A 21282-nucleotide genomic window follows, 5' to 3' on the forward strand; every position below is an offset into this window, starting at 1 on the left:
CTTCCTCATAGCATGGGGGTGGAGAGGCACACAGGTATGCTTTCTGGAGATCATTGGAGAAGGGGTTGGGTGAAAATGTAAGAATGCATAAAATACATAGGTGCTATAAATAACAAACTCTGTAATGTTCATGTGACTAGAACAAATAGTTCCCAGTTTGTATTCAGTACCAGAACACACACAAAAATCCATTTTAGTTCCCACAGCCATTTGTTTTCCCAATCTCCGTGCCTAATTAAGAAGGTGGAGATGGGAAAGATTGTTGCTGCTGCTCTTGTTGGAAGTGAGGAAAGCTTGGTGATCTACTGCAAATCAGCCAGAGATCTACAAGCAGATCCTGTTATACTATCTGTCCATTCCTGCGTGTAAGCAATGTGTCAGGGGTGAAGCTAGGCTTTATTTCAGCAGGGTCCAAGACCCAGTTTGGCACATGCACACTTGCATACACAGACAGGCTGGGAGTCTCGATGGCACCCTTCTGGAGGCTTCACCGGGGCAAAAAACGTGGCTAGCCCCCCACCTAGCTGTAGCACCGGCGTACTATTTAATATGTGGAAGGTCCTCCACCTTACCAAGGACAGCAAGGATAGCAAGAATTGTCAATGTATCACTTTCCAATTTAAAAAACAATTCTTTTGACCTAACGACTTTATGGCTGCAACATCTGAGGTGGCAGTGAAACCAAGTCAGCCAAAGGGCTGTTTAATAATGGTTTTTTTAAAAAAGCTACAGGCGATAGACCTATTATTTAAACAAATCAATGAATGAAACCCCAATCTCCTAAACTCCTAGCAGAACTAAAACTTTCCGTTTTATAGCTCTCAGACCTTAGCGGCTCACCAATTTCACCAATGCAAATTTTTGGATTTAGTATGGACTTTAATATACTATTATCAAGGTGGCTGGATTTAAGGTGTCAAGTAAGTATGCAGGCTGCAGATGGGAACAATGAACGAAAGAGTGTGAGGAGGTTCATAAAAGACCTCTAGACTGAAGGTAGGGGGGTGAGAGAGAAGTGGTTTGTGATAATGTTTCAGCCTCTAGGGCTTCTTGTGAGAGAATAGTAGAGCTTTTGTTTTCGCCTCTCACTTCCATTCCTCCTGCCAGCCTTAAGAAAGCTTTAGATCCTATGCATCTCATTCCTAGCATGTTTAATCTTCTTGCTGCCTTGCTGCCCTCCACCATCTCAGGCCTTTTAAATGCCTATATGAAATCCAGCTCTTGCATCCTTTTGTCAGGGATGTTTCAGGGAGGTCACAATGCTTTGGTTCTAGTACTGTAGTTCCATCCCTGTAGCAAATGAATTGCAATGTCCCTGCAAGGAAGAAAGCAAGATTTGTCTGAATTCACAGAAGCCCATCTTTTTAATGGCGAAAGAGCTCTTCTATTTAGTGGATGTCTGAATGTCACACCACATATGTCTCATTGGGTTTCTTCTCTGCTGCCTTTCTGCAGGTTTTAGTTAGAAAATCTTGCACAGCCTGGCTGAGACTGATGTGAATTGTAGTCCCAAACACCTGGAGGGCCCCAGATTGGAGAAATCTGTTCTTGCTTATCTTCAGTGCAAAATGGAATACTGTAAGGTGCTATTTAAAATAGAAAAGATCCCTGAGCTAGAATAGTATTGCGGGTAAGATGCAGGAGAAGCTTCAGACAAGCCACCTTCTTTTAGATTCAGCCACTCCTTAATTTGTAATATGAGTATAGACCACAGCGTGCTACTCTACAGGGATGTTGTCAGGAGCTCTGTGTACATATATGGCATGTACTCAGCCATAGCTGGATAGTGCTTGCTGTCACTGGAATGGGGATTAACACCTAAATAACTCGATAAAGATGGAAGTCCAGAGCATGGCTGAAAGGCACTGTGATCTACTGATACTGATGATGTGTGATTCTGTAGGCTGTTCCTATATGGGCTACTCCAAGCTCTTGGGAGGGAGGGTAGAGTGTAAATTCCTGAATTTTACCCACAGTTACATGAGTTACATGTAAGTTACATGCAAGCCTTGTTGCATATAGGAGGACATACTTCTGAGTCACCGTATGTAAGACTGTGTTACAATTAATGGAATTTTGTTGACCAAGAGCTGTCTATGTGACCTAAATTGGCATGTCACCTCCTTTGCATTCAGAGTGGATGTTGCACTAGTAACAGCAGCATGCAGGCAGTAGTATCCTGGATACTGTGTCAAGAGAATATCTGTAGAATAAGTGATACAGTATTGATATTAGTGAGCCGGTGTGGTTGCTATGTATGCAACCAATCACAATTTTCTGGGATTATCAGTTTGTGCTTCTGTAATTCCAAGGCTGTTGTTTGCCCTTTTCATTTCCCAAGCCTATAATTCAAATGGAAAACTTACATTGGCTCTATAGGATGTATGATGAATTTGAAATTCCTTGGGCAACTCCCCCCACCCCACTTTGATAACCTCCTCAAAACCTCTCATTTGTGAAGACAGACTAATAGCCCTTTGGCTTGTTTGAACAAGATACAGTACAGCAATGCCAGCATTTCTGCCCCATGAAGGACAAATTATACTGACAAGCTTGCAATGAACCATGTATGGTTTGCAGGTGTTAAGATAGGAAATTAATTAAGATCAGATCATGGAGGAGAAGGGAGAGAGTGACAAGAAGGAAGGAGTCATAGAATTGTAGAGCAGGAAGGGACCACAAGGGTCATCTAGTCTAGGAAGCAGATAAAAGTGAAGGAGGACCATAGAAAGGCAAGAGGTAGGAAAAGTTGTATCCTTGCAAGGGTGCCATGTCAATTTGATTTGAATTTTTTTGGGGGGGAGGGGAGGTATGCCCCGCCCCGCCCCGCATAATCGATCACGTGATTCGGCACACCTTGGGTTGGCTCCTTTGTATCCTTGTCTTTGTAATATGGCTTTTCATTTAATTTACGACGCACATACTTCTCATTTGGAGATGTAAGTAAATGAGTATATACTACTAAAATATAGTTTATAACGGAAAGCATATAGGGGCGTCAAAGTCCCCAAGGAGTAACTGAATAGGACCGACTTGCATGTGTACCTTCGAAAAGGACATCATTTTGGAGTCGCCCCTTTAAAAGTGTCAATCAACCATCTCGATTTTGAAAGGAACAGCGCTGCGGGAGGAAGCGCGCTCTGTCTGCCTCTCCCTCCTCACGGGCTTCCTCCGCGTCTGCGAAAGTTTGCCGGGCGGGCGGGCGAGGAGGGGAGCCGCGCAGCTACCGTCCGAGGGACACGGCAGACAAAAGGGAGGCGGACCTACGTGGCTTCCCCTCGAAAGGCACCGCTGCTGCTGCGCCGACGACTGGTGGCCGTGGGCGACTGCGAGGCGGCGCGCTGGGAACCAAGCCCAAGCCCCCACCCCGGGGCCCGCGAGGAGCGCGGCTTCCCCGGAGGTCATATGCGCGCCGCGGGAGGCTCCCGCCGCCGGACGCGCCCGCCGCGCTCCGCCCGTGCACTTGGCTCTTGGCTGCAAGTTGCAAGCGGAGCGGGCGGTCAGGTCGCGCTGAAGACTTCGGAGGAAGCAGGGAGGCATCCGCGCCTCCCTCGAAGGCAGCCCGGGGCTCGCCGGCGTCACTGATGGATCGCCGGGACTCTTCTGTCTGCTGCACGGGCTAAGGCGGGAATCCCCTGCAGCAGCAACAGCAGCAGCAGCCCGGACGAACGGACGGACGGACGGAGTGTGCAAGGCATGCCCGCCTTGAAGCGCCTGCTGAGAGCCAGGCTGGGCAGGCGCTGCTCCGCCGCCTTCTGCCTCTTCTGGGCGGCGTGCGGGGCGGCAGGGGGCGTCTTCTTCTTCTTAGCGCACGGCGGCGTCCTCCTCTCCGGGCGCTGCACTGACGAGCAGAGCCACAGGATCCTGGCCAGGCTGGTAGGTGGCCGGGGACGGCTGCGGAGGGGAGAAGGGACGGGTGGGCCGAGGGCGAAGTCCAGAAGAGCCCCCTTCAGACCGAGCAGGAGAGACCCGGAGTGGGGGCCAGGCTGTTTTGCGCCCTAGACGAGCCCAACTACTTGCACAGACAAGTAGGGCCGGGGGCCGGGAAGCTAACTACAATTGCCCAATTGTGCAGGGCTTACCTGCTCCCCTCCCCAACATTTTATTCAAGTTGGCACCCTTGGATAGAACAAAAACCAATCTGTATAAAACTGTGCCCCTCTAAAGTGTCCGCCCTGGGCGGCTGGCTGCCTCGTTGGCCTCATGAGAGCATCCGCCCTGCAGTGCCGGCAGTAATGCCTTACCAGCTAATCGGGGCGGTGAGGCCGGGAAGCCGGCAGACTGGTGAGCGCATGGGTGTAGACAGGGGGGGCAGGAGGGGGCAGCTGCCCCCCCCTAGAAGCAAAACATTATTGTATTTTACAGACCATAACCAATACTTTGCCCCTCCAAAAACTGAAGTGGAAAGGGCTTTGCTTTAGCAAGAGCAGCTCTCCACTTGCTGGGGGCGGGAACACAGCTGTAACAAAAACACATCAAATAAATAAAGCAAAGTGGCTACCAGTACTTAAGCAGTTAAGACAATGGAGCAGAATATCCCTTCAGGCAAGGTCCACCCTATTCACCCTATTGTTATTCAGTGGGAGTTGTTAATGGGCATTCAGGGATCGCATTAACAGTTCTATTGGCGATTTAATGAGGGTGCAGAGGATTCAATTTGACTAAGGTGGCCCTGCAAGGCTAAAAGGAAGTGAATAAGAAGGGGGGGGGGCTGTAGCTTTGATAGACACAGTGATGTTTATAAAAAGCATTGGTGTTCCAGTCTGCCCCTCCTCCTGCATCTGTATACTGTAAATCAGGGGTGGCCACCTCCCAAGAGACTCTGATCTACTCACAGAGTTAAAAACTGGGAGTGATCTACCCCCCTTTGGGGGGTTCAGGTCAAAGCTGTTGAGTTTTTTTAAGGAAGGGAAGCCCTGTTTTGGGGGGTTTAGGTCAAACTTGTTGAGCTTCTTTTAGGAGGGAGGGAGGCCCATTTTTGTTTAGGGCTTCAGGTCATAGTTCAGCTTTTTTTAGGGAGGAGGAAAAATTTGGGTGAGCTTTTTTTAGGGGTGCCAGTGATCTAGCAGTGATCTACCACAGACATCCAGTGATCTACTGGTAGATCACAATCTACCTGTTGGACGTGCCTGCTGTAAATCAAGCAGAGAGAAAGCTGCTTACAAGGCTCCTGTACAGGTGTACCGGTATCTTCCTCTTGATGCAGAGTTCTAGCATCACAGCGTCACCCAGAGGCACCCACAAATGTGAGTTATCCCTCTCTCTATTTCTCTCTTCCTTTCCTCCCTCTTCCATCCTCAATAAAATACTGGGGGGGGGGCAGATAAGCCCATCAACATGGGGGGGGGACTCTTTAAAATACAGTATTTACCAGTAATTTCTTTTGGGGGGGGGAGGCACCTAGGCCTCTAGGAGTTGGCTGCTATGCCTAGGACAATTCAAGAAAGCAGAATCATGCATATGCTATGGTAATATATCAATAGAATCATGGAATTGTAGTCGGAAGGGACCACAAGGGTCATCTAGTCCAACCCCCTGCAATGCAGGAATTTTTCCCCAATGTGGGGCTTGAACCCACAACATGGTTGAAATATTATGCTGATATGCAGCAACGCCTCGGAGCCATCGAGACTGCGGCCCTGTCTTGCCTCGCCCTCGCCTGCCCTGCCACCCCCTCTCCCCTGCCCGACCCTCCCATCCTCTTGCTGCAGAGTTCCAGCTTCACAGCATCACCCAGAGGCACCCACAAATATGAGGTATCCCTCTCTCTATTATTCCTTCCTTCCCTCCCTCTTCCATCCTTAATAAAATACTGGGGGGGGGCAGATAAGCCCCACATAGAAAGCCCATCAAAATGGGGGGGGGTTTGACTCTTTCAAATACGGTATTTACCAGTAATTGGGGGGGGGGTGAGGCACCTAGGCCTCTAGGATTTGGCTGCTATGCCTAGGAGTAGGACAATTCAAGAAAGCAGAATGATGCATATGCTATGGTAATATATCAATGGAATCATAGAATTGTAGTCGGAAGGGACCACAAGGGTCATCTAGTCCAACCCCCTGCAATGCAGGATTTTCCCCCCAAGGTGGGGCTTGAACCCACAACATGGTTGAAATATTATGCTGATATGCAGCAACGCCTCGGAGCTGTCGTGACTGCGGCCGTGCCTTCCCTCGCCCTCAGCCGCCCTGCCACCCCCTCTCGCCTGCCCGACCCTCCCGTCCTCTTGCTGCAGAGTTCCAGCATCACAGCGTCACCCAGAGGCACCCACAAATATGAGTTATCCCTCTCTCTATTTCTTCCTTCCTTCCCTCCCTCTTCCATTCTTAATAAAATATGGGGGGGGGCAGATAAGCCCCACATAGAAAGCCCATCAACATGGGGGGGATGACTCTTTCACATACGGTATTTACTAGTAATTGGGGGGGGGAGGCACCTAGGCCTCTAGGAGTTGGCTGCTATGCCTAGGAGTAGGACAATTCAAGAAAGCAGAATGATGCATATGCTATGGCAATATATCAATAGAATCATAGAATTGTAGTCGGAAGGGACCACAAGGGTCATCTAGTCCAACCCCCTGCAATGCAGGAATTTTTTCCTAAGGTGGGGCTTGAACCCACAACATGGTTGAAATATTATGCTGATATGCAGCAACGCCTCGGAGCCGTCGTGACTGCGACCGTGCCTTGCCTTGCCCTCGCCCACCCTGTCACCCCCTCTTGCCTGCCCGACCCTCCCGTCCTCTCCAGCCAAGCAGGGTAGCCGCCGCCGTTGCCAGCCCCAGAAGCACAAGGTGGCCGCTGCCGCCGCTGCCGCCACCACGATGTCGCCAGGCCAGCTGGCCCTGTAGCCCCGCCCACGTTCCCACTTTGTGGCCCCGCCCCTGAATGATCATGGCTTGCCCCCCCCTAGTTTTGATCCTGGCTACGCCCTTGGGTGAGCGTGGTAGGGCGCAAGGCAAGGAATCCCACCACAGGCATAGTGGCAGAGAGGTAGTTTTCCGTTTGCTCCTATCCTTCTCCTTGCTGAATTCTAGGGACTCAGGAGGGGGAGGAAGCTGACAGGAAGGACCTCTCCCTAGATTGGTTGTTAACTACGAAGGCTGGTAGGTGAGGGCAGACCGAGGTGACTGGGTGACTGGGTGCTGGGGCAGGGCATCCTTGGCCCAAATTGATCAACCTTCATTGACTCCACTGCTGAAAACGACATAAGGCTCGGCCACACTCCTTTTTTGGTTCGAGATTTGGAACAAACGTCAACCAGCAGAGAACCAGTTTGTTCCAATTCAGCACTGAATGGCAGGTTTTCCCAGGGAAAGTGGAGGGACAAGAAATAGCCCTCTTGGACATGTGCCTCAAAGTCATGGGGCAAGCAGAGGAAATCTCAGAAAAAATAGGGGTGGCTGAGCCTGTAGATGCACCAGTGCGGACAGATCCCACCTCTGGATGAATCCTATTTCAGAGCCAGGCAGGCTAGTAGACATTACAGGAAGGAGGTTGACTCCTGGTGGGCAGCAGCAGCAAAAGGCCAGGTTGGATCAAAGATGTCAGGATGAAATGTTCCCCCATGACATCTTCTGGATGTCCTGACTCATGTGCCTTATAGATTGCTTTGCGGCATTTATTTCCTGTCTTCCAAGATGGCTTGTGTGGTTCTCTGCTCTCTCTTTTATCCTTGCATTAACCCAGCAAGGCAGTTTAGACAGTCTCATGCTTGCCCAGTGAACATCCTAGTTTAGTAGAAATATGAACCCACCTGCCTCTCAGGGAAGGGGCGTAGCTCAGTGGCAGAGCAACTGCTTTGTACCCAGAAGGTCCAAGGTTCAATCTCCAGGTGAGACTCAGAATGAGCACTGAAACCATAGAGAGCAGTTCCTAGTAGACAATACGGAACTAATTGGAGAGATGATTCAATCTGGTATAAAGCAGCCTCCTATGTTTATAGTCCAACACTCTATCCACTGCATCATGCCACTTCTCTATTGCTCAGGGAAAAGATGGAGCTCAAGGCCAATTGAACTTACTAGGACTTCACTTCTGAATAAGTGATCATGGGATAAGCTGCAGGCATTGATTTAACAGAAGAGTAAGAGTGAAACAGGAATGTGGATGGATAAAAGACCTTGAGGGGGATTGATAACTTTTTTTAAGTGGGTGGAAAGCCTAGTATTTTTGCAAGAATTTTGAGCACTGTGGATACAAGTGCTTAATTTGTAAAATGAGAGGTGCCTGGAGTTTTTCCGTGATTGTTGCTTGAGAATACCTTAGTTCCAGATGTTAGGAGCTGATTGTTACAACTCAGTGGTGGGGAAGGAGGACATCTCCACATCCTGTCGGAAAAACAGAACTCCTGGATTACATGCAATTGGCAGGCATAATGTGAATGTAAAACAAAAACAAAAATCCTATACAGTAGATACACCTATACATCTAAATAAACTTTATTAATTTTGTTAAATGTTGTAATACTAACAGTGCAATCCCATGCATTTCTAACTAAGAAGTAAGCCAAACTTAGTTCAGTGTGACTTTCTCTGAAGTAAGTGTGCTTTGAATTGCAGTGTTCTACTAATAATTGACATTCCGAAGTGCCTTTTAGAAACCTATCCATTGTGTGTCAGGTACCAGGAATTGAACGTATAAATGCAAGCCTGAAGTGGTGAGACACAAAAAGATACAAGGGCAAACATTACTAGAGCATTATCTAAAATCTGTTCCTTGATCAATATGGTCTGCATTAAAGGCGTCTCTCAAGATTAAAATGGCACACTCAGTTTTCAAAGGAGCTATGAATTTTGGTATAGACTGAGACACATGAACTTTCTGTGTAGCCAACCATTTGGTACATCAGTTATGTACCAAATGTTGGAGAAAAGTTTTTTTGGGGTGATAATCCCCACCTTTCCGATAAAGCTAATGCAACAAAATTTTCTCTTGGATTTTTCTTGGATCCATCCTTGCTTATGGATGTGCATGAGACAGCTGAGTTCAGGAGTGCTTTCTGCCAATGGTATCTGAGCCTCCAGCTGTACTTGTTCCTGGAAAAACCAGACCTAACCTCAGACATTCATACTTCAGGGTTCAGTTGCATTATTCAATTTGTAGTAAGTCCAATTGCACTCAAGAGGACTTGCTTCTAGATATGTATAGGATTGCCCTATAGATATCTAGAAGCATCCCCACCCCCCCTTCAGATAGATTGCTGCAATTAAACTCTACATGGGGCTGCCCTTGAAGGAAGCCTGGAATTTGGTTCTGGATGCTGCAAGCTGTCTGAGGATGGCAAGATGGGCTGTGTTAGGCCATGTTAGGCAAGAGGAACTATAATGAAGCGATTAATAGGATTGTGTTAATTGCATTGACACATTTAACCTAATGTCTAGCTTGGCCCAGAGTTAAGCACTTTTAAATCCCATTGAAATAAATGGGATATAAAAATACTTTGGGTTGTATCCAGTGTTAACCCTGTTTAGATCAGACCCCTTGAGATTAATGGACACAAGTAACTTAGGTTCATTACTTTTAGTGAGCTGCATTCAACTGAAGTCTTGTGCTCCCAGAAGCCAGCACAACAAGTCACACTAGGGCACCGGGACTCCTTCCTCCCTATGCAACCCTCTACCCATGTTACCCTCCCCAAAATCTCTTTGGGAGGGTCGGGACAACCTCCAGAACAGGACACAGAGCAGGAAAGGGAGATTGCTAGATCTGCTATGCAGGAATGCATGTGCCAAGGAAACAGTTGCCTTAGTGCAGGGTTTCCCAAACTTGATTTTCCAGCTGCTTTTGGACTACAACTCCCACCATCCCTAGCTAGCAGGACAAGTGGTTTTTTGGAACTGTAGTCCAAAAACAGCTGGAGACCCAAGTTTGGGGAATCCTCCCTTAGTGTGACGTATACCGGTAATTCCATCTAGTGGGTCTACTTAGTTGGATACAACCCTTTGGTTGGGCTGGGTTACGTTTTCATAATTTGTAGTGCCAATAGCATAGTATTTTTGCAGCAATTGTTCTAGGGAATAGCTTGTTCCACATTCACTGTTTAATTTTTAAAAATCGGGGGAAACACGTATGTCAGCCCTGCAAACTGCAGTGTTGTAGCTTTAAAAAAAAAAAAGCCGTCCCCACAATCCTAATATGTCACTGTAAGATGCTGCCACCATATTATGCCACAAGGTGCCATGCCATTCCCTTACCTCCACTGTGCCATACCATAGTTAATAGATTATATAGCCATTTCTGGGTTGGTGGCCTGTAGATGATAAAGGATCATGCTTTTGAGTAAAGACTAATGGGAGCCAATGAATCCTTGATGTCATGAATTGGAGATTTGTGAAAGTATTGGCATGAAAAGCACTAGGAGACGCAGCCCATGCTGATGGAGTTTTGCCTGTGCTTTTGAGGAGGGGGGGGGGAGTGTGAGGGAAACAAGCCAGGCTGCTGATTAAGGGAATCGTCTGCTGCTTGCAAAGCATTTGCCACTGTGACTGCATCTTACACCTTTGAGGCAGCAGTTACTGTCAATTAAAGAAGACAGAGCATTCAGCTGCCAGGTCTAGCTGATAAAACGCAGTAAAAGCAGACCGGGGGGGGGGAGGCAATTTGTATTTTCTAGTGGGTTTTCAAGGCAACTGTGTAGGTGGGCGATAGGCTGCTCAGCTCAAACATCTGCAGTCCATATCCATTAACTTCCCCTGATGAAATAAGAGGATTTATTATTTTAAGATAGGTGAAGGAAATTTTGCTTTGTTCTGTCTGTGAGACAACACATATTTAGAAAGTAGGAAAGTTATTCCAACGCTTTCCTTGCTTTCAGCTGCATAGTGCATTCTTCCTGAGCATATAATATAATAAACAGCACAAGGGGCAAAATAATTTCTTGCTGGAAATCTGCTGCAGCCTATAAAATGCCCTCTCTGCCCAGTCTACATCCAGATTAAACCAGAGCACCTGTGTGTCGAAGTGAAGTGTTGTGTTTGAGCTGTGACTTACAAACATTTTCAGACCAAAATATTGTGTAAGGGATTGTCCCTCAGCTTTACCAGACGAGCATAGAGGGTTAAATAACAGGCCAAATTCCTTTATTTGCAAAGGGCTTTTGTCAAATGCGAAAGGAAGCCTAATGGAAATTAAATAATCTATTACGGTAGCAAGCTATTGATGACTATAAATTTTCCTGTGTTGTGTATAATAAACGAAGACAAATTATGGGCTTCTGCAGCCTTGCCAACTTCTTGGAAAGAGCAAGAGGATGGATGAATTCTTTCTATCCCTCCTCCATGGCAGGCAGCTGCAGTGTTGGCTACCTCGGAGATACAGAATATTTTCCATTTCCTCCGGAGCTCTGCTAGAGCTCCAAAATAATTTGGAGGTATCTGACATAGCTTTGGGAATCACATCTGCATTATTCCCTTTGGCCTGTGTCCTAACTTGGATTCCAGAAGCAGAAAAGTTACGGTATTTGCAGCCTCATCCACAAACCAGATAAGCTAGAGTGCTGCACTAGGATTTAAGCCAGTTCAGTTCTATTGACTCCAAATTAACTAATTTGGTGGGGGTGGGGGGCACCTGTAGCTCTCTAGTTGTCGTTGGAGTAAATTCCCTCTCATCCCTGACCATTAGCCGTGCTGGCTGGAGCTGATGGAGTCCAACCACATCTAGAAGGCCATAGAGTCCCTATCCCTGAACTAATTTGTCTTACATTCTAACAAACCAATTTAATTTTGTTCCCAATTAATCCACAGGAAACTGACCTTGTGTGTTTGTCGTCTAGTCCTCAGAGTGGTTGCATGATTTCTTTAAGAGAGCTTTGCCGTTTACTCCTGACTCTTTGCGATTGCTGGGAAGCTTTTGGATCGGCTGTTTATTGAGCATTCCTGCTGATACGTCCACATTGAACTTATGCGGCAGTTATATGACTGACACTAGCTGTTTATTGAGATTCATCCCGGTATGTTTCCATGGAGGCCACACAGCTAGTGAGAGTTATCCCACCCTCTGCAGTGCAGTTTCCCATCCCTTTTATGATAGGGCATTTTGCAGTTAGAAAAGTGACTAGATGATTGCGCTAGAAAGGGAGGGAAAACTTGTTAGAATAAGAAAGCTCCCTCTTTCGGAAGTAGGGGTGGGGAACCTGTGGCCCTCCAGATGTTGTTGGACTCTAACTCCCATCAGCCGCAGCCAGCATGGCCAATGGTTAGGGATGATGGGAGTTGTAGTCCAGCAACACCACAGGGGGAGATGCCAAGGGAGCACCAGCTCTTATAAATATATAAAAGGGAAATGGATTGCTTTAGCGATTGGCTATAAAACGGATATTCTCCAATTTGCTTCCATCTGTCATGTCGTACTGCTTGCATTAGTGAATGGCTTCAGGCAAAATCAGTGCTACTATCGAAATGCAGTTTTTCGAGTCCCTGCACACAGAAGTCTTCGCAGGCGTAAGTAACATAGCTTTTACAATGGCATGTGCTGCGTTACTCACATCCATTTGGTTGAGCCACAGGCTTTCGTGACCTTAGGAGAACTTGGCTCTGGAGATGAGTAAAGTACAGTATGCAAATTTCTCTCTGAAAAAGGTTGGGAAACATAGCGATTTGATGCGCCCTAGCTATGACGGATGGATATAACATTTCAAATGATTTTTGGTGGTGGGGATGGGGGAGAGGTGGAGATGAAGAAGGAAAATGATACCTGAGCTCACAGGTGTTTGATAAAACCAACATGCCAGGCATTCATTTGTGTGAGGGATAACCGAAGATCACCTCTGTCCGTTTTGTTAAGGCGGTTCTGCATGAGGTTGAGTAACTCTTGCATGCAGCTACGTACCTCCTTTCGCAGTAGTGCTTGCATGAAGAAACAGCACCCCCTCATAACTAACACTGCTGCAGCCACGCACCTTGCCCAGGACAAATGAGATGCGGGAAGCTTAGTATGTGCAGCGGTAGAGTGTGGAAGTGGGAGAGAGAAGGAAGCAGAAGTCCTAGTCTCATGCCGCCACCCCCCTTATGTGATTTTCACCTGTGCCCCCCCTGGAATATCCGGGGGGGGAGGCATATGGCCCCCTGGTTGGGAAACACTGGTCTAAAGATAACTGATAGCAATTCCTCCATAGCACTGTTGGAACTACCGGTATTTATTGGCTCTCTCATAGGAGCATTCAGGCTTTGCTTCCAAACTTGTATCCGGGAGGCTTTTGTGTGAAGGCAGCATTTCTATGTGCTGTGTGTGGAATGGGGTGGGGAGGCATAAAAGCTGGCACACCACCGCCATTGTTGATGAGCTAAGTCAACTTGGCATCTGATAAATACAAAAATATGGGGCAGTATTCAGCTCCTTTATCCCTTCAGCTCAAGGATTTCCGCTTGCACAATGGGATTCCCCTTCCTTCCCCTGCAAGTGCCCTGCACCCTCTGCTCCAGAGCGTTGGGGGAACCCCTAGAGCAGATTTAGGGGTTGCACAGGGGGAGAGCATTCCATTGCACAAGCAGAAATTCTTGCACTGGCAGAATGTTTCGTGAACCCTGTGCTGGATTCTACCCTTATATTCTGTACATAATCTGTGCCGTTTGGAACTGCTCCAGATTTTGCTCTCTCCATCCCTTGCATGCAGAGTCCACAGCCAATAGAATGTAAGCTGGCAGAGACCTGGGAATGGGATGAACTGGCTGGAGAAATATGAGAGAGCCTCGCGGGGCTTGCATTTTCTGGGGTCCAACATTTCTCTCACGTGAAAATATATTGTGGGAAATTCCTGGCATGAGGAATGGGGTGTGTGGAGGGGAAATTAACACAGAAGTTGGTATCAAGCCACTAACTGGCTGTCCGATTTTCTTCATCTTCCACCCTAGCCCACGTCGGTCATCTTCTCCTCCAGAGAGTTGCCTGGAATAGACTTTGCAGCTGCACTTCTGGAAGGTCTGAATGGACACAGTTATGCAGATTGCTTACACTCCTAGAAACAGAGGGATGGAAACAATTATGGCTGGAGGAAGGGACTGGCAGGGGAAATCCTGTTTATTTATTTATTTTGGTGCATTTGAGATGACCACATAACTACAGAGTCCTGATTTCTTTTTTGTCTCTTTGGTCATGAACTTGCAGAATTTGCAAACCACACAAATATGTCCCGTCATACCTTTTGTCAGTGGACATCAAATGACTTACCAGCAGGTCTTGATTAAGAGACTGTCCAGCTTTGCTGTACAACAAGCATGTGGTTTTTGTTTTGTTTTACAAGACCCTGCATATTTTCAGCTTGGTAGATAACAATTGCTCTAATGCCGTCACATTTTAGGATGAAGAGAGGCAGATTGCAGCGCTGAATTCTGTGTGGTCACAACTCTCCATGCATTTCAGTTGGTCCCACAAATGTTTTCATAGCAAGTTTTCATAGCAAGTTTCTCCACCACCATAAGAAAACCAGTATCATAATGCCTTACAGCTGTTTTATCTTTATCACTGCTTTTAATCACTGTGTAAATTTTTAAGCTTTCCGGCTGCCAGTTTTATGTGTGGCAAAAAAGGTGGATGTGTGTGTGTGTTGAAGCAACAGGCTTCCTATTGCTCTCCATTTGAACCCTCAACCACCATCTGGGTGTACAGCAAAGGCGCTAGGCCCAAAGCAATGAGGCACATTTTTATGTGTCTTTACACATGTGGCAGAGAGAAGTAGAAAAATGTTTCCAAAAGTACAGACCAAAGTCACCCTTGGCATAGCATCCAAAGGAACCTGAACTTAGGGTGCCTCCTGACAGTATTTTGTGGGAGGGATTCAAGTGCATACTAGAACTTTAGAAATGGACTTTCTGCATGTAGGAATGTGACAGGGAAATGCATTGACAAATTTGGGTTGAATGAATGGCTAACGGGCAGGTGTCAGCCCATAGAGTAATCTGAATGAATGCTTAATGAAGTTCGGATATAATTTTTTTTTATAATAATTTTTATTGATTTTTAAAGAAACAAAACATACAAAACATACAAAATAAGCTCAGTCCCTTCATTTGCCCTCCACCCACAAGACCACTTCTGCCACCAGTGATACCCATGGGCATTGGGAAACAAAGGGGTCCATTTTAAGCTGGGTTTGACCTCCCCCCTCCCTCCTCCCCCCTCATCCCCCCCCTGCCACTGAGAGGACAGGGGCGGAGGATCTCTGGGGTTTGGTTTGTCCCCCAGCTAATTCTCCAATATAACACTTTAATTGACAACAAGAAAAGAAAAAAGAAAAAAAGGAAAAAACAGGAAAAAAGAAAAAGAAAAAGAAAAAAGAAAAAAATATAAATTCTAAGTCTTATTCTCTTAACAGTTTGCTTGTGGCTTCCCCGGTTCTCTTCCTCCTGGAATTCCTAACTTCTTCAATTAATTATGGCGGGTTTTCTTTTCTAATTCAAAATCTTATTCTTATCATATTGACTTAATCCTCCTCCTCCTTCATGCTGCCCGCCTCCGAGTCCCCTCCTGCCACTGGGGTGACCCGAGGGGTTCAGCAGTCAAAAGGTTCCAATTTTTTGTCTGGGTTTCCTTCCACCCCTCCCCCTCCCCTCCAAACACCCCCTGCCACTGGATGCAAAGAGTAAAGAGAGGGAGACAGGCAGTTCTCTACCCAAACACCTGTCTGATCACTAAAAATATTAAAAATAAACTCTAACATATTTCCTCAGCCATTCTTCTGCTCCCTCCAGAAAACTCTTAACCCTAAACTTTTAAAACTCTCTCCTTCCCCCCTCCCAATGTCCCTTCCCCCAATTGGATCAGCATATCCTTTAACAGGCCAAGATTCAGAAACCGTCATTCCTCAACCAAAAAAGTAACCTTAAACTAAAGTTTTCACCCCACACCAGTTCTTTCCCACTTCCACTTCCAGTCCTTTGCTCCCCCCTCTTCCTGCCTATCCCCCACCTCACTAACTCCACTCCACATTTCATTCCCTCCAGGATTTTCATTTCCATCAATCTTCTCTTCACTTTGCTTCTCCTTGTCGGCCTCGTCTCCTTGTTCAAATCTTTGTTTTTCCTCATCCAACACATATTTTTTTTGGTCCAAATCAGTCTCCAAGTTATCAAATTGTTGCTCCTCACACACAGTCTCAGTCTCAAAATTGTCCTCTAAATCTTGATCTTGCACCTCATTCTTCATTGCTGTTGGATTCAAACATTGCCGTTCCTTATAAATATCTTCCCATATTTGAAAATAGTTCAGCACAGCCTCCTGGAAGGCTCGAGAAAACTTTGTTTTCATACTTAACTTAACCACAGGCAGACCAGAGATAAGGGCTAAAGGATACTGGAAAATTCCTCTCTACCACGTTGCCGGCTCCATCTTGGCTGATCTTCTCCTTTGTCTTTAACTTCATCACAGTTCAAATTTAAATTCCCTTTGAATTACTTCTGAGTCCTCTTCAATCAGTTTTTATAATCCACAACAATAAAATCGATTTTCTTAATTCTTTTAACAATTTGACAGCTTTTGACAGCTGTCAAAACGTCCTCCCCCTTGTTACTGCTGAACCTCAAGGGGTATCAACACCGGGGGCTGGGAAGGTTTTGTAAAGTCTTTCTTTCTCTCAGGTCCACAATCTAGAAAAAACTTCCCCTTTCGGCTTGAGGATATTTAATGCGCCTCCCGATTGACCATTTGGAAGAGATCGGCTTCCGTTGTTTTAAAATCTCTTCCTATCTTCAGAATTGAATTTTTTTAAAGTCCAAATAGAGATTTGACTTACTTTGTAAAAGTCTTTTATTTTCTTGGAAGAAGAAGGCTGAGGACTCGGAGCTTCACTTCAAGGAGGTAAGATGAAACCCAAAAATGGCTCCCGCGACTCCACTCCGCTGGCTCTCGATCGCTCTACGGAGCTCTCGGGCAGCAGAGGAATCGCGTCCGGAGCAAACAGCTGGGCACTATGTCACCGGGACTCTCTACCCGATGTTTTTTTGGGGAGTCCGCTCGCTCTGCGGACTTCCCCCCCCCTCCACGAAGCCAGGGACTTCAGAGCGCGAAGTCCCTGCGTCCTTTTTCCACCAGCGCGACGGACCGGAAGCCAGTTCGGATATAAATTAACCAATACACAGACTTTGTGTAAGCAAATTGGGATGAATGCTCAATAAATAGGCCATCTAGAGGGAACCCTTAGAGCAAAAGTGCAGAGCTTAAACAACATGAGATACTATTTCCTGACCTTTGTGGGCTGTCTGTTTATGAGCTTGCCACCCTCGAAACAACAGCTAGCAAGAGTTTCTTGGGAGTTTATGACCTGTCAGGTCTGCAGGAAAGATGGAACAGCAAACATGGGCAAACATCTCCCTCAAACTTTCCTGACACCTTTGCTGTGTGTTACTTTTGTCTGTGTCATGGAGAACTTGAGTATGTAAAGCTCCTGCAGGGATCTGTCCTCTTCCCCTACTCATGGTGTGACTGGAAATGGTGGCTTTCTGCTGTCAATTGATTCTTTCTTTCTTTCCACATTTCTCCAGTGCCTTGACTATAGAAAAGGAGCCTTGACAGGAGACCTTTGTGAAGACTTGTGTGTGGCACAGAAGTTGATATACAAGCGCTGCCTTTATTACGACAGAGGTAAGAAGGTCATCCAAGCTGACTGGAGAGGCCGCCCAGTGATCCTGAAATCCAAAAATGAAATCTTCTCTAGCTACCACCACCTTGGCTTTCTGGAGGAAATGGAACCGCAGGGTATTCCAGAGGCAGAGCTCCTCCTGATGGTCGCTTTGGAGATCAAGAATGTTCTGGGTCTAGAAGTTCCTAATAACACTGTGGTGCCTTTGTGGACGAAGGGGAGGGGCCCGCACTGGAAAGCACAGCTGGCTAGCATGTGGTCCCTACTCCAACAAGAAGAATATATTTACTTCAGTGTGCTGCAAGACTTCAGTAAACATGTCCTAAGGGTCATCGGCTCCTGTGGCCACTTCTATGCTGTGGAGTATCTGACCGCTGGGCATACCTGGCACAAAACTCTCTTTTCTGTGGAAGATGCAGTCGGCGTTTCCTTTTCTGGGATTAAAAGCAAGGCGAAGGCCATCACCGAAATTGCCATCAGCTTCCTCGATATGGTAAAACATTTTGACAATGACTTTTCTCACCGGCTTCATCTCTGTGACATCAAGCCGGAAAACTTCGCCATCCGAAGTGATCTGACGGTAAGTGAGGACCTCAATGTCATAACTGTGTACGCCGGCTCCCTTGGCCAATAAAGCGAGATGAGCACCGCAACCCCAGTGTCATCCGCGACGAGACCTAATGGTCAGGGGTCCCTTTACCTTTACCTTCTTTTTTTTAGCATGCAACTCATAACCAAAGGAGGTCTTCTTCTCCATTGATATACCATATGCAGAGCGCTGTGTGGCACAAGTGTTCCCAAATGTTGACTGGCCTTGGAAATTTGGGCTGGCTGCTCGGAAACATTCATACCATTCATTTAAAGCACATGGGTCCTGTCCCCCCCCCCAAAAAATGGGAATTGTAGTTTAAGGGTGCTGGGAATTGCAGCTGTGGGAGGAATAAACTACAGTTTTCAGGATTCTTGAAGGGAAATCATGTACTTTAAATGAATGGTGTGGGTGTTAGCCAATGACTGACTTGATGAATCTATCACCTATTTTGTTGCTGGAAATCACTTGCCTTCTGCAAGTGGGTCCTGCATTCTTGAAAAACTGCCTCTTTTGCAACAATATGTTCTGAACAACACAACAAGATGTTTTTTGACCATATGAGCTATGTACCAAAAATCAAATAACATATAGAACAAGTGGGACTTGCAACAAAATGTTGCAGTGTGAAGTATTCCTGTTCAGAGTTCTAGCCTTCGTGGGATACTTTCTTCCCCCCACTCTATTTTTCCCAACAGAGACTTAGTTTCCTTTGGTCACTGAGCACACTTGATTTGTTTCCCTCCCTGTTCTTTAGTGTTTCCCCCCCTGAAGGTTTGCGTGTGTATGTGTACTTCTGCTAATTTCCAGGTTCCCAAGCTGATATCTCCATCTCTACTACCTGGTGCTGTTTTAGCTACAAAATGGCTAGAACTTCCATATCTTGGAGAGTCAAGTACTTGCCTTGAGCATCTTCTAGAAGTCTGCTGGCTTATAGCTGACATACAACATAGAGGTTGGCGACAGAGGATGCTTTGAGAAATTTTGTTATTGATTTGATCCATTGTGAGCCTTTGGTGAATAGAAATCCAATTCAGTACTGGGCCTCAGCTGATATTTTTGTGTGAAGTTGGAGCCTTCTATAGAAGGCTCTTCAAATCATACCCTCAGTTTAACTTGGAGCAAATTAATTTCCTCCTGTAGAGTGAAAGTAGAATATGTTCATTAACACGGCTGCCAGCAGAGCCAGTATTTATTAAGTATCCACACAGAACTAGAACGTGCTGTGCAAAGGTTAACCGTGTAGTGATTTAAAGGCATAGGTGTGTTTTTACTCTCCAGTTTATTTTTGTGTTTGTTCAGGTGCGTAATTAGAAGCTAGGGAATGGGGTGGGAAGCAGCAAAAAAAGTGTGAATTATTAAGTGAAAGAGATTTTGTTCTTGTTTTTAAAAAAGCTCTGCTTGCCATATGTTAAATCAGATTCAGCACGGTCACTATATAGCGCCACTTCATTCATTTGAGGACCTCTTCTACCTGATCTGATTACAACAGCATCCTTCACCCATAGGGATCTGCTAGCTATTCACCAACATGGTGCTGACAGTCCTGCCCCCTGCCTGCCCACCCTGTCATGTCCCTCTTCAAGTCAGAACTGTTAATTTGCTGGCTGCCAGTTAATGGTGGTAGCCAATGACTGCCTCCTGTTCCATGCTGTGCTGGTTGCATTGCTAGTATAGTCTTATTGATTAGACCCAGACTGTGATTCATTGCTTTGTAGGTCCGTTTCTGAGACTGCCCCTGAGTCATCGGGCAAATGTCAGCCTTGGTGCCATCACATCTCAAGCTTATTCATGGGGAAATGAGTGGTGGTGAAGTTAGGCTTGATAGCGCTGCCAAAAAAGTCCCAAAGAATAGTGTGGGAAAGCAACCAGTCTCATGAAAAACGTATAACTTATTCCAGCAAGTGCCAATGCCTCGCCATTTTCATTAATCTAATACACATCATCAGGCTTTGCAGTTGGAGGGCAAACATGTAGAGATCGCTCTTGATTTCTGGATACGCCTCCTGGGAATGATACCAAACTACTGATGACTTCCTTGTTGCATCTTTGTTGTGTGTGTCTTTTGTTGACTGCTTTTTGGCACACAAATTGGCCCCGAGGCTGCCCCATGCTTGGGTAGTCTGCCAGCATGAGTCTTCTGTGTGTAAACTAATGGAAAGGCTGGTGTATAATCCCGTTCTATTTATTTTTTTCGGCAGCCTGTATAAAGCTGAGTTTCAGCCAGGCCACCTCATGTACGGAAAATAAAAGGCAGGCCACACACATTAAGAAGATCTGGCCCAGTTATGTTTATGTGCCTAATAACAACCTGCCAAACAATACCCAGTAGCTGGAATTTCTTTTATCAGTGGACCCACTTAAAAAATTAGGAACTCGGTGAAGTTAGAGCAAGCTGCAGAATGCTACATACTAGATATGTTTCTGATATTGCCTGCATGAACTTGCGAAAGGCCCCAGGGTGTGTCAGTCTTCTAAAGCTTTCCAATAAGTCTTCCAAAAACGCTTCAAGCTGTACTCTCCTTGAGGTCTGCTCAGAAAATGAGAGGGCCATTTCAAGTTCAGTTCTTTCACCCCGTCACTCAGACAACTGCGGGTTTGAAAGCTGCCTTTTCTTCTCTCACTCCCCATTACTTTAAATTTTGTTGTTTTTCAAGTGAAAAGAGTGTCCACTGTAGAAAGTGTTGCATTGACAGCTTGGAGACTAGAATTCACAGTTCACATTATCCACAGAATGAACATGAAGTTGGCAGGCAAATATCATTAGAAGCACTATTATCAACTCCTTTTGCTTTAAGGGTGTAATCCTATACTGAAAATCTGCTGGCTGAGGGGCAACAGGATTTTGCGGAAACCCTGCTGTGCTGGCTGAGTGCCAGGTATGCCCCTGAAACCCTCAGAACAAAGTCATAACAAACATCACCACTACCCCTCCAACCAGCTGAACTGAAGGCTTCCCAGATTCTCAATCTATTTGCAGTTTGTGGTGTATTCTGGACACATTTATATCTTTTTCTCCCCTTTTAAAACCAAGAAAGGTATGTGCAGAACAAAATGTGAATATCAGTTTTGTGAAGGATGGTTATCCCTGCCCTAGATACCTGACAAAGTCTCTCCAAAGT

General features: G+C 46.1%; 1 protein-coding gene across 2 annotated transcripts in view; it reads left to right on the forward strand.

Annotated features, from left to right (window-relative positions):
* The first annotated feature begins 3186 nt into the window (after positions 1-3186).
* DIPK1C (divergent protein kinase domain 1C) overlaps positions 3187-21282 on the forward strand; it is a 31467-nt gene continuing 13371 nt past the window's right edge. For both annotated transcript variants that reach the window (XM_035126365.3, XM_088675284.1), the window contains exons 1-2: positions 3187-3876; positions 17474-18151. In XM_035126365.3, the coding sequence (XP_034982256.3) occupies positions 3697-3876; positions 17474-18151 (858 nt within the window). In that variant the 5' untranslated portion in view covers positions 3187-3696. The remainder of the gene's footprint in view (positions 3877-17473; positions 18152-21282) is intronic.

This window comes from Zootoca vivipara, chromosome 8, assembly GCF_965207765.1.
Source record: "Zootoca vivipara chromosome 8, rZooViv2.hap1.1, whole genome shotgun sequence".
Lineage (NCBI taxonomy): Eukaryota > Metazoa > Chordata > Lepidosauria > Squamata > Lacertidae > Zootoca > Zootoca vivipara.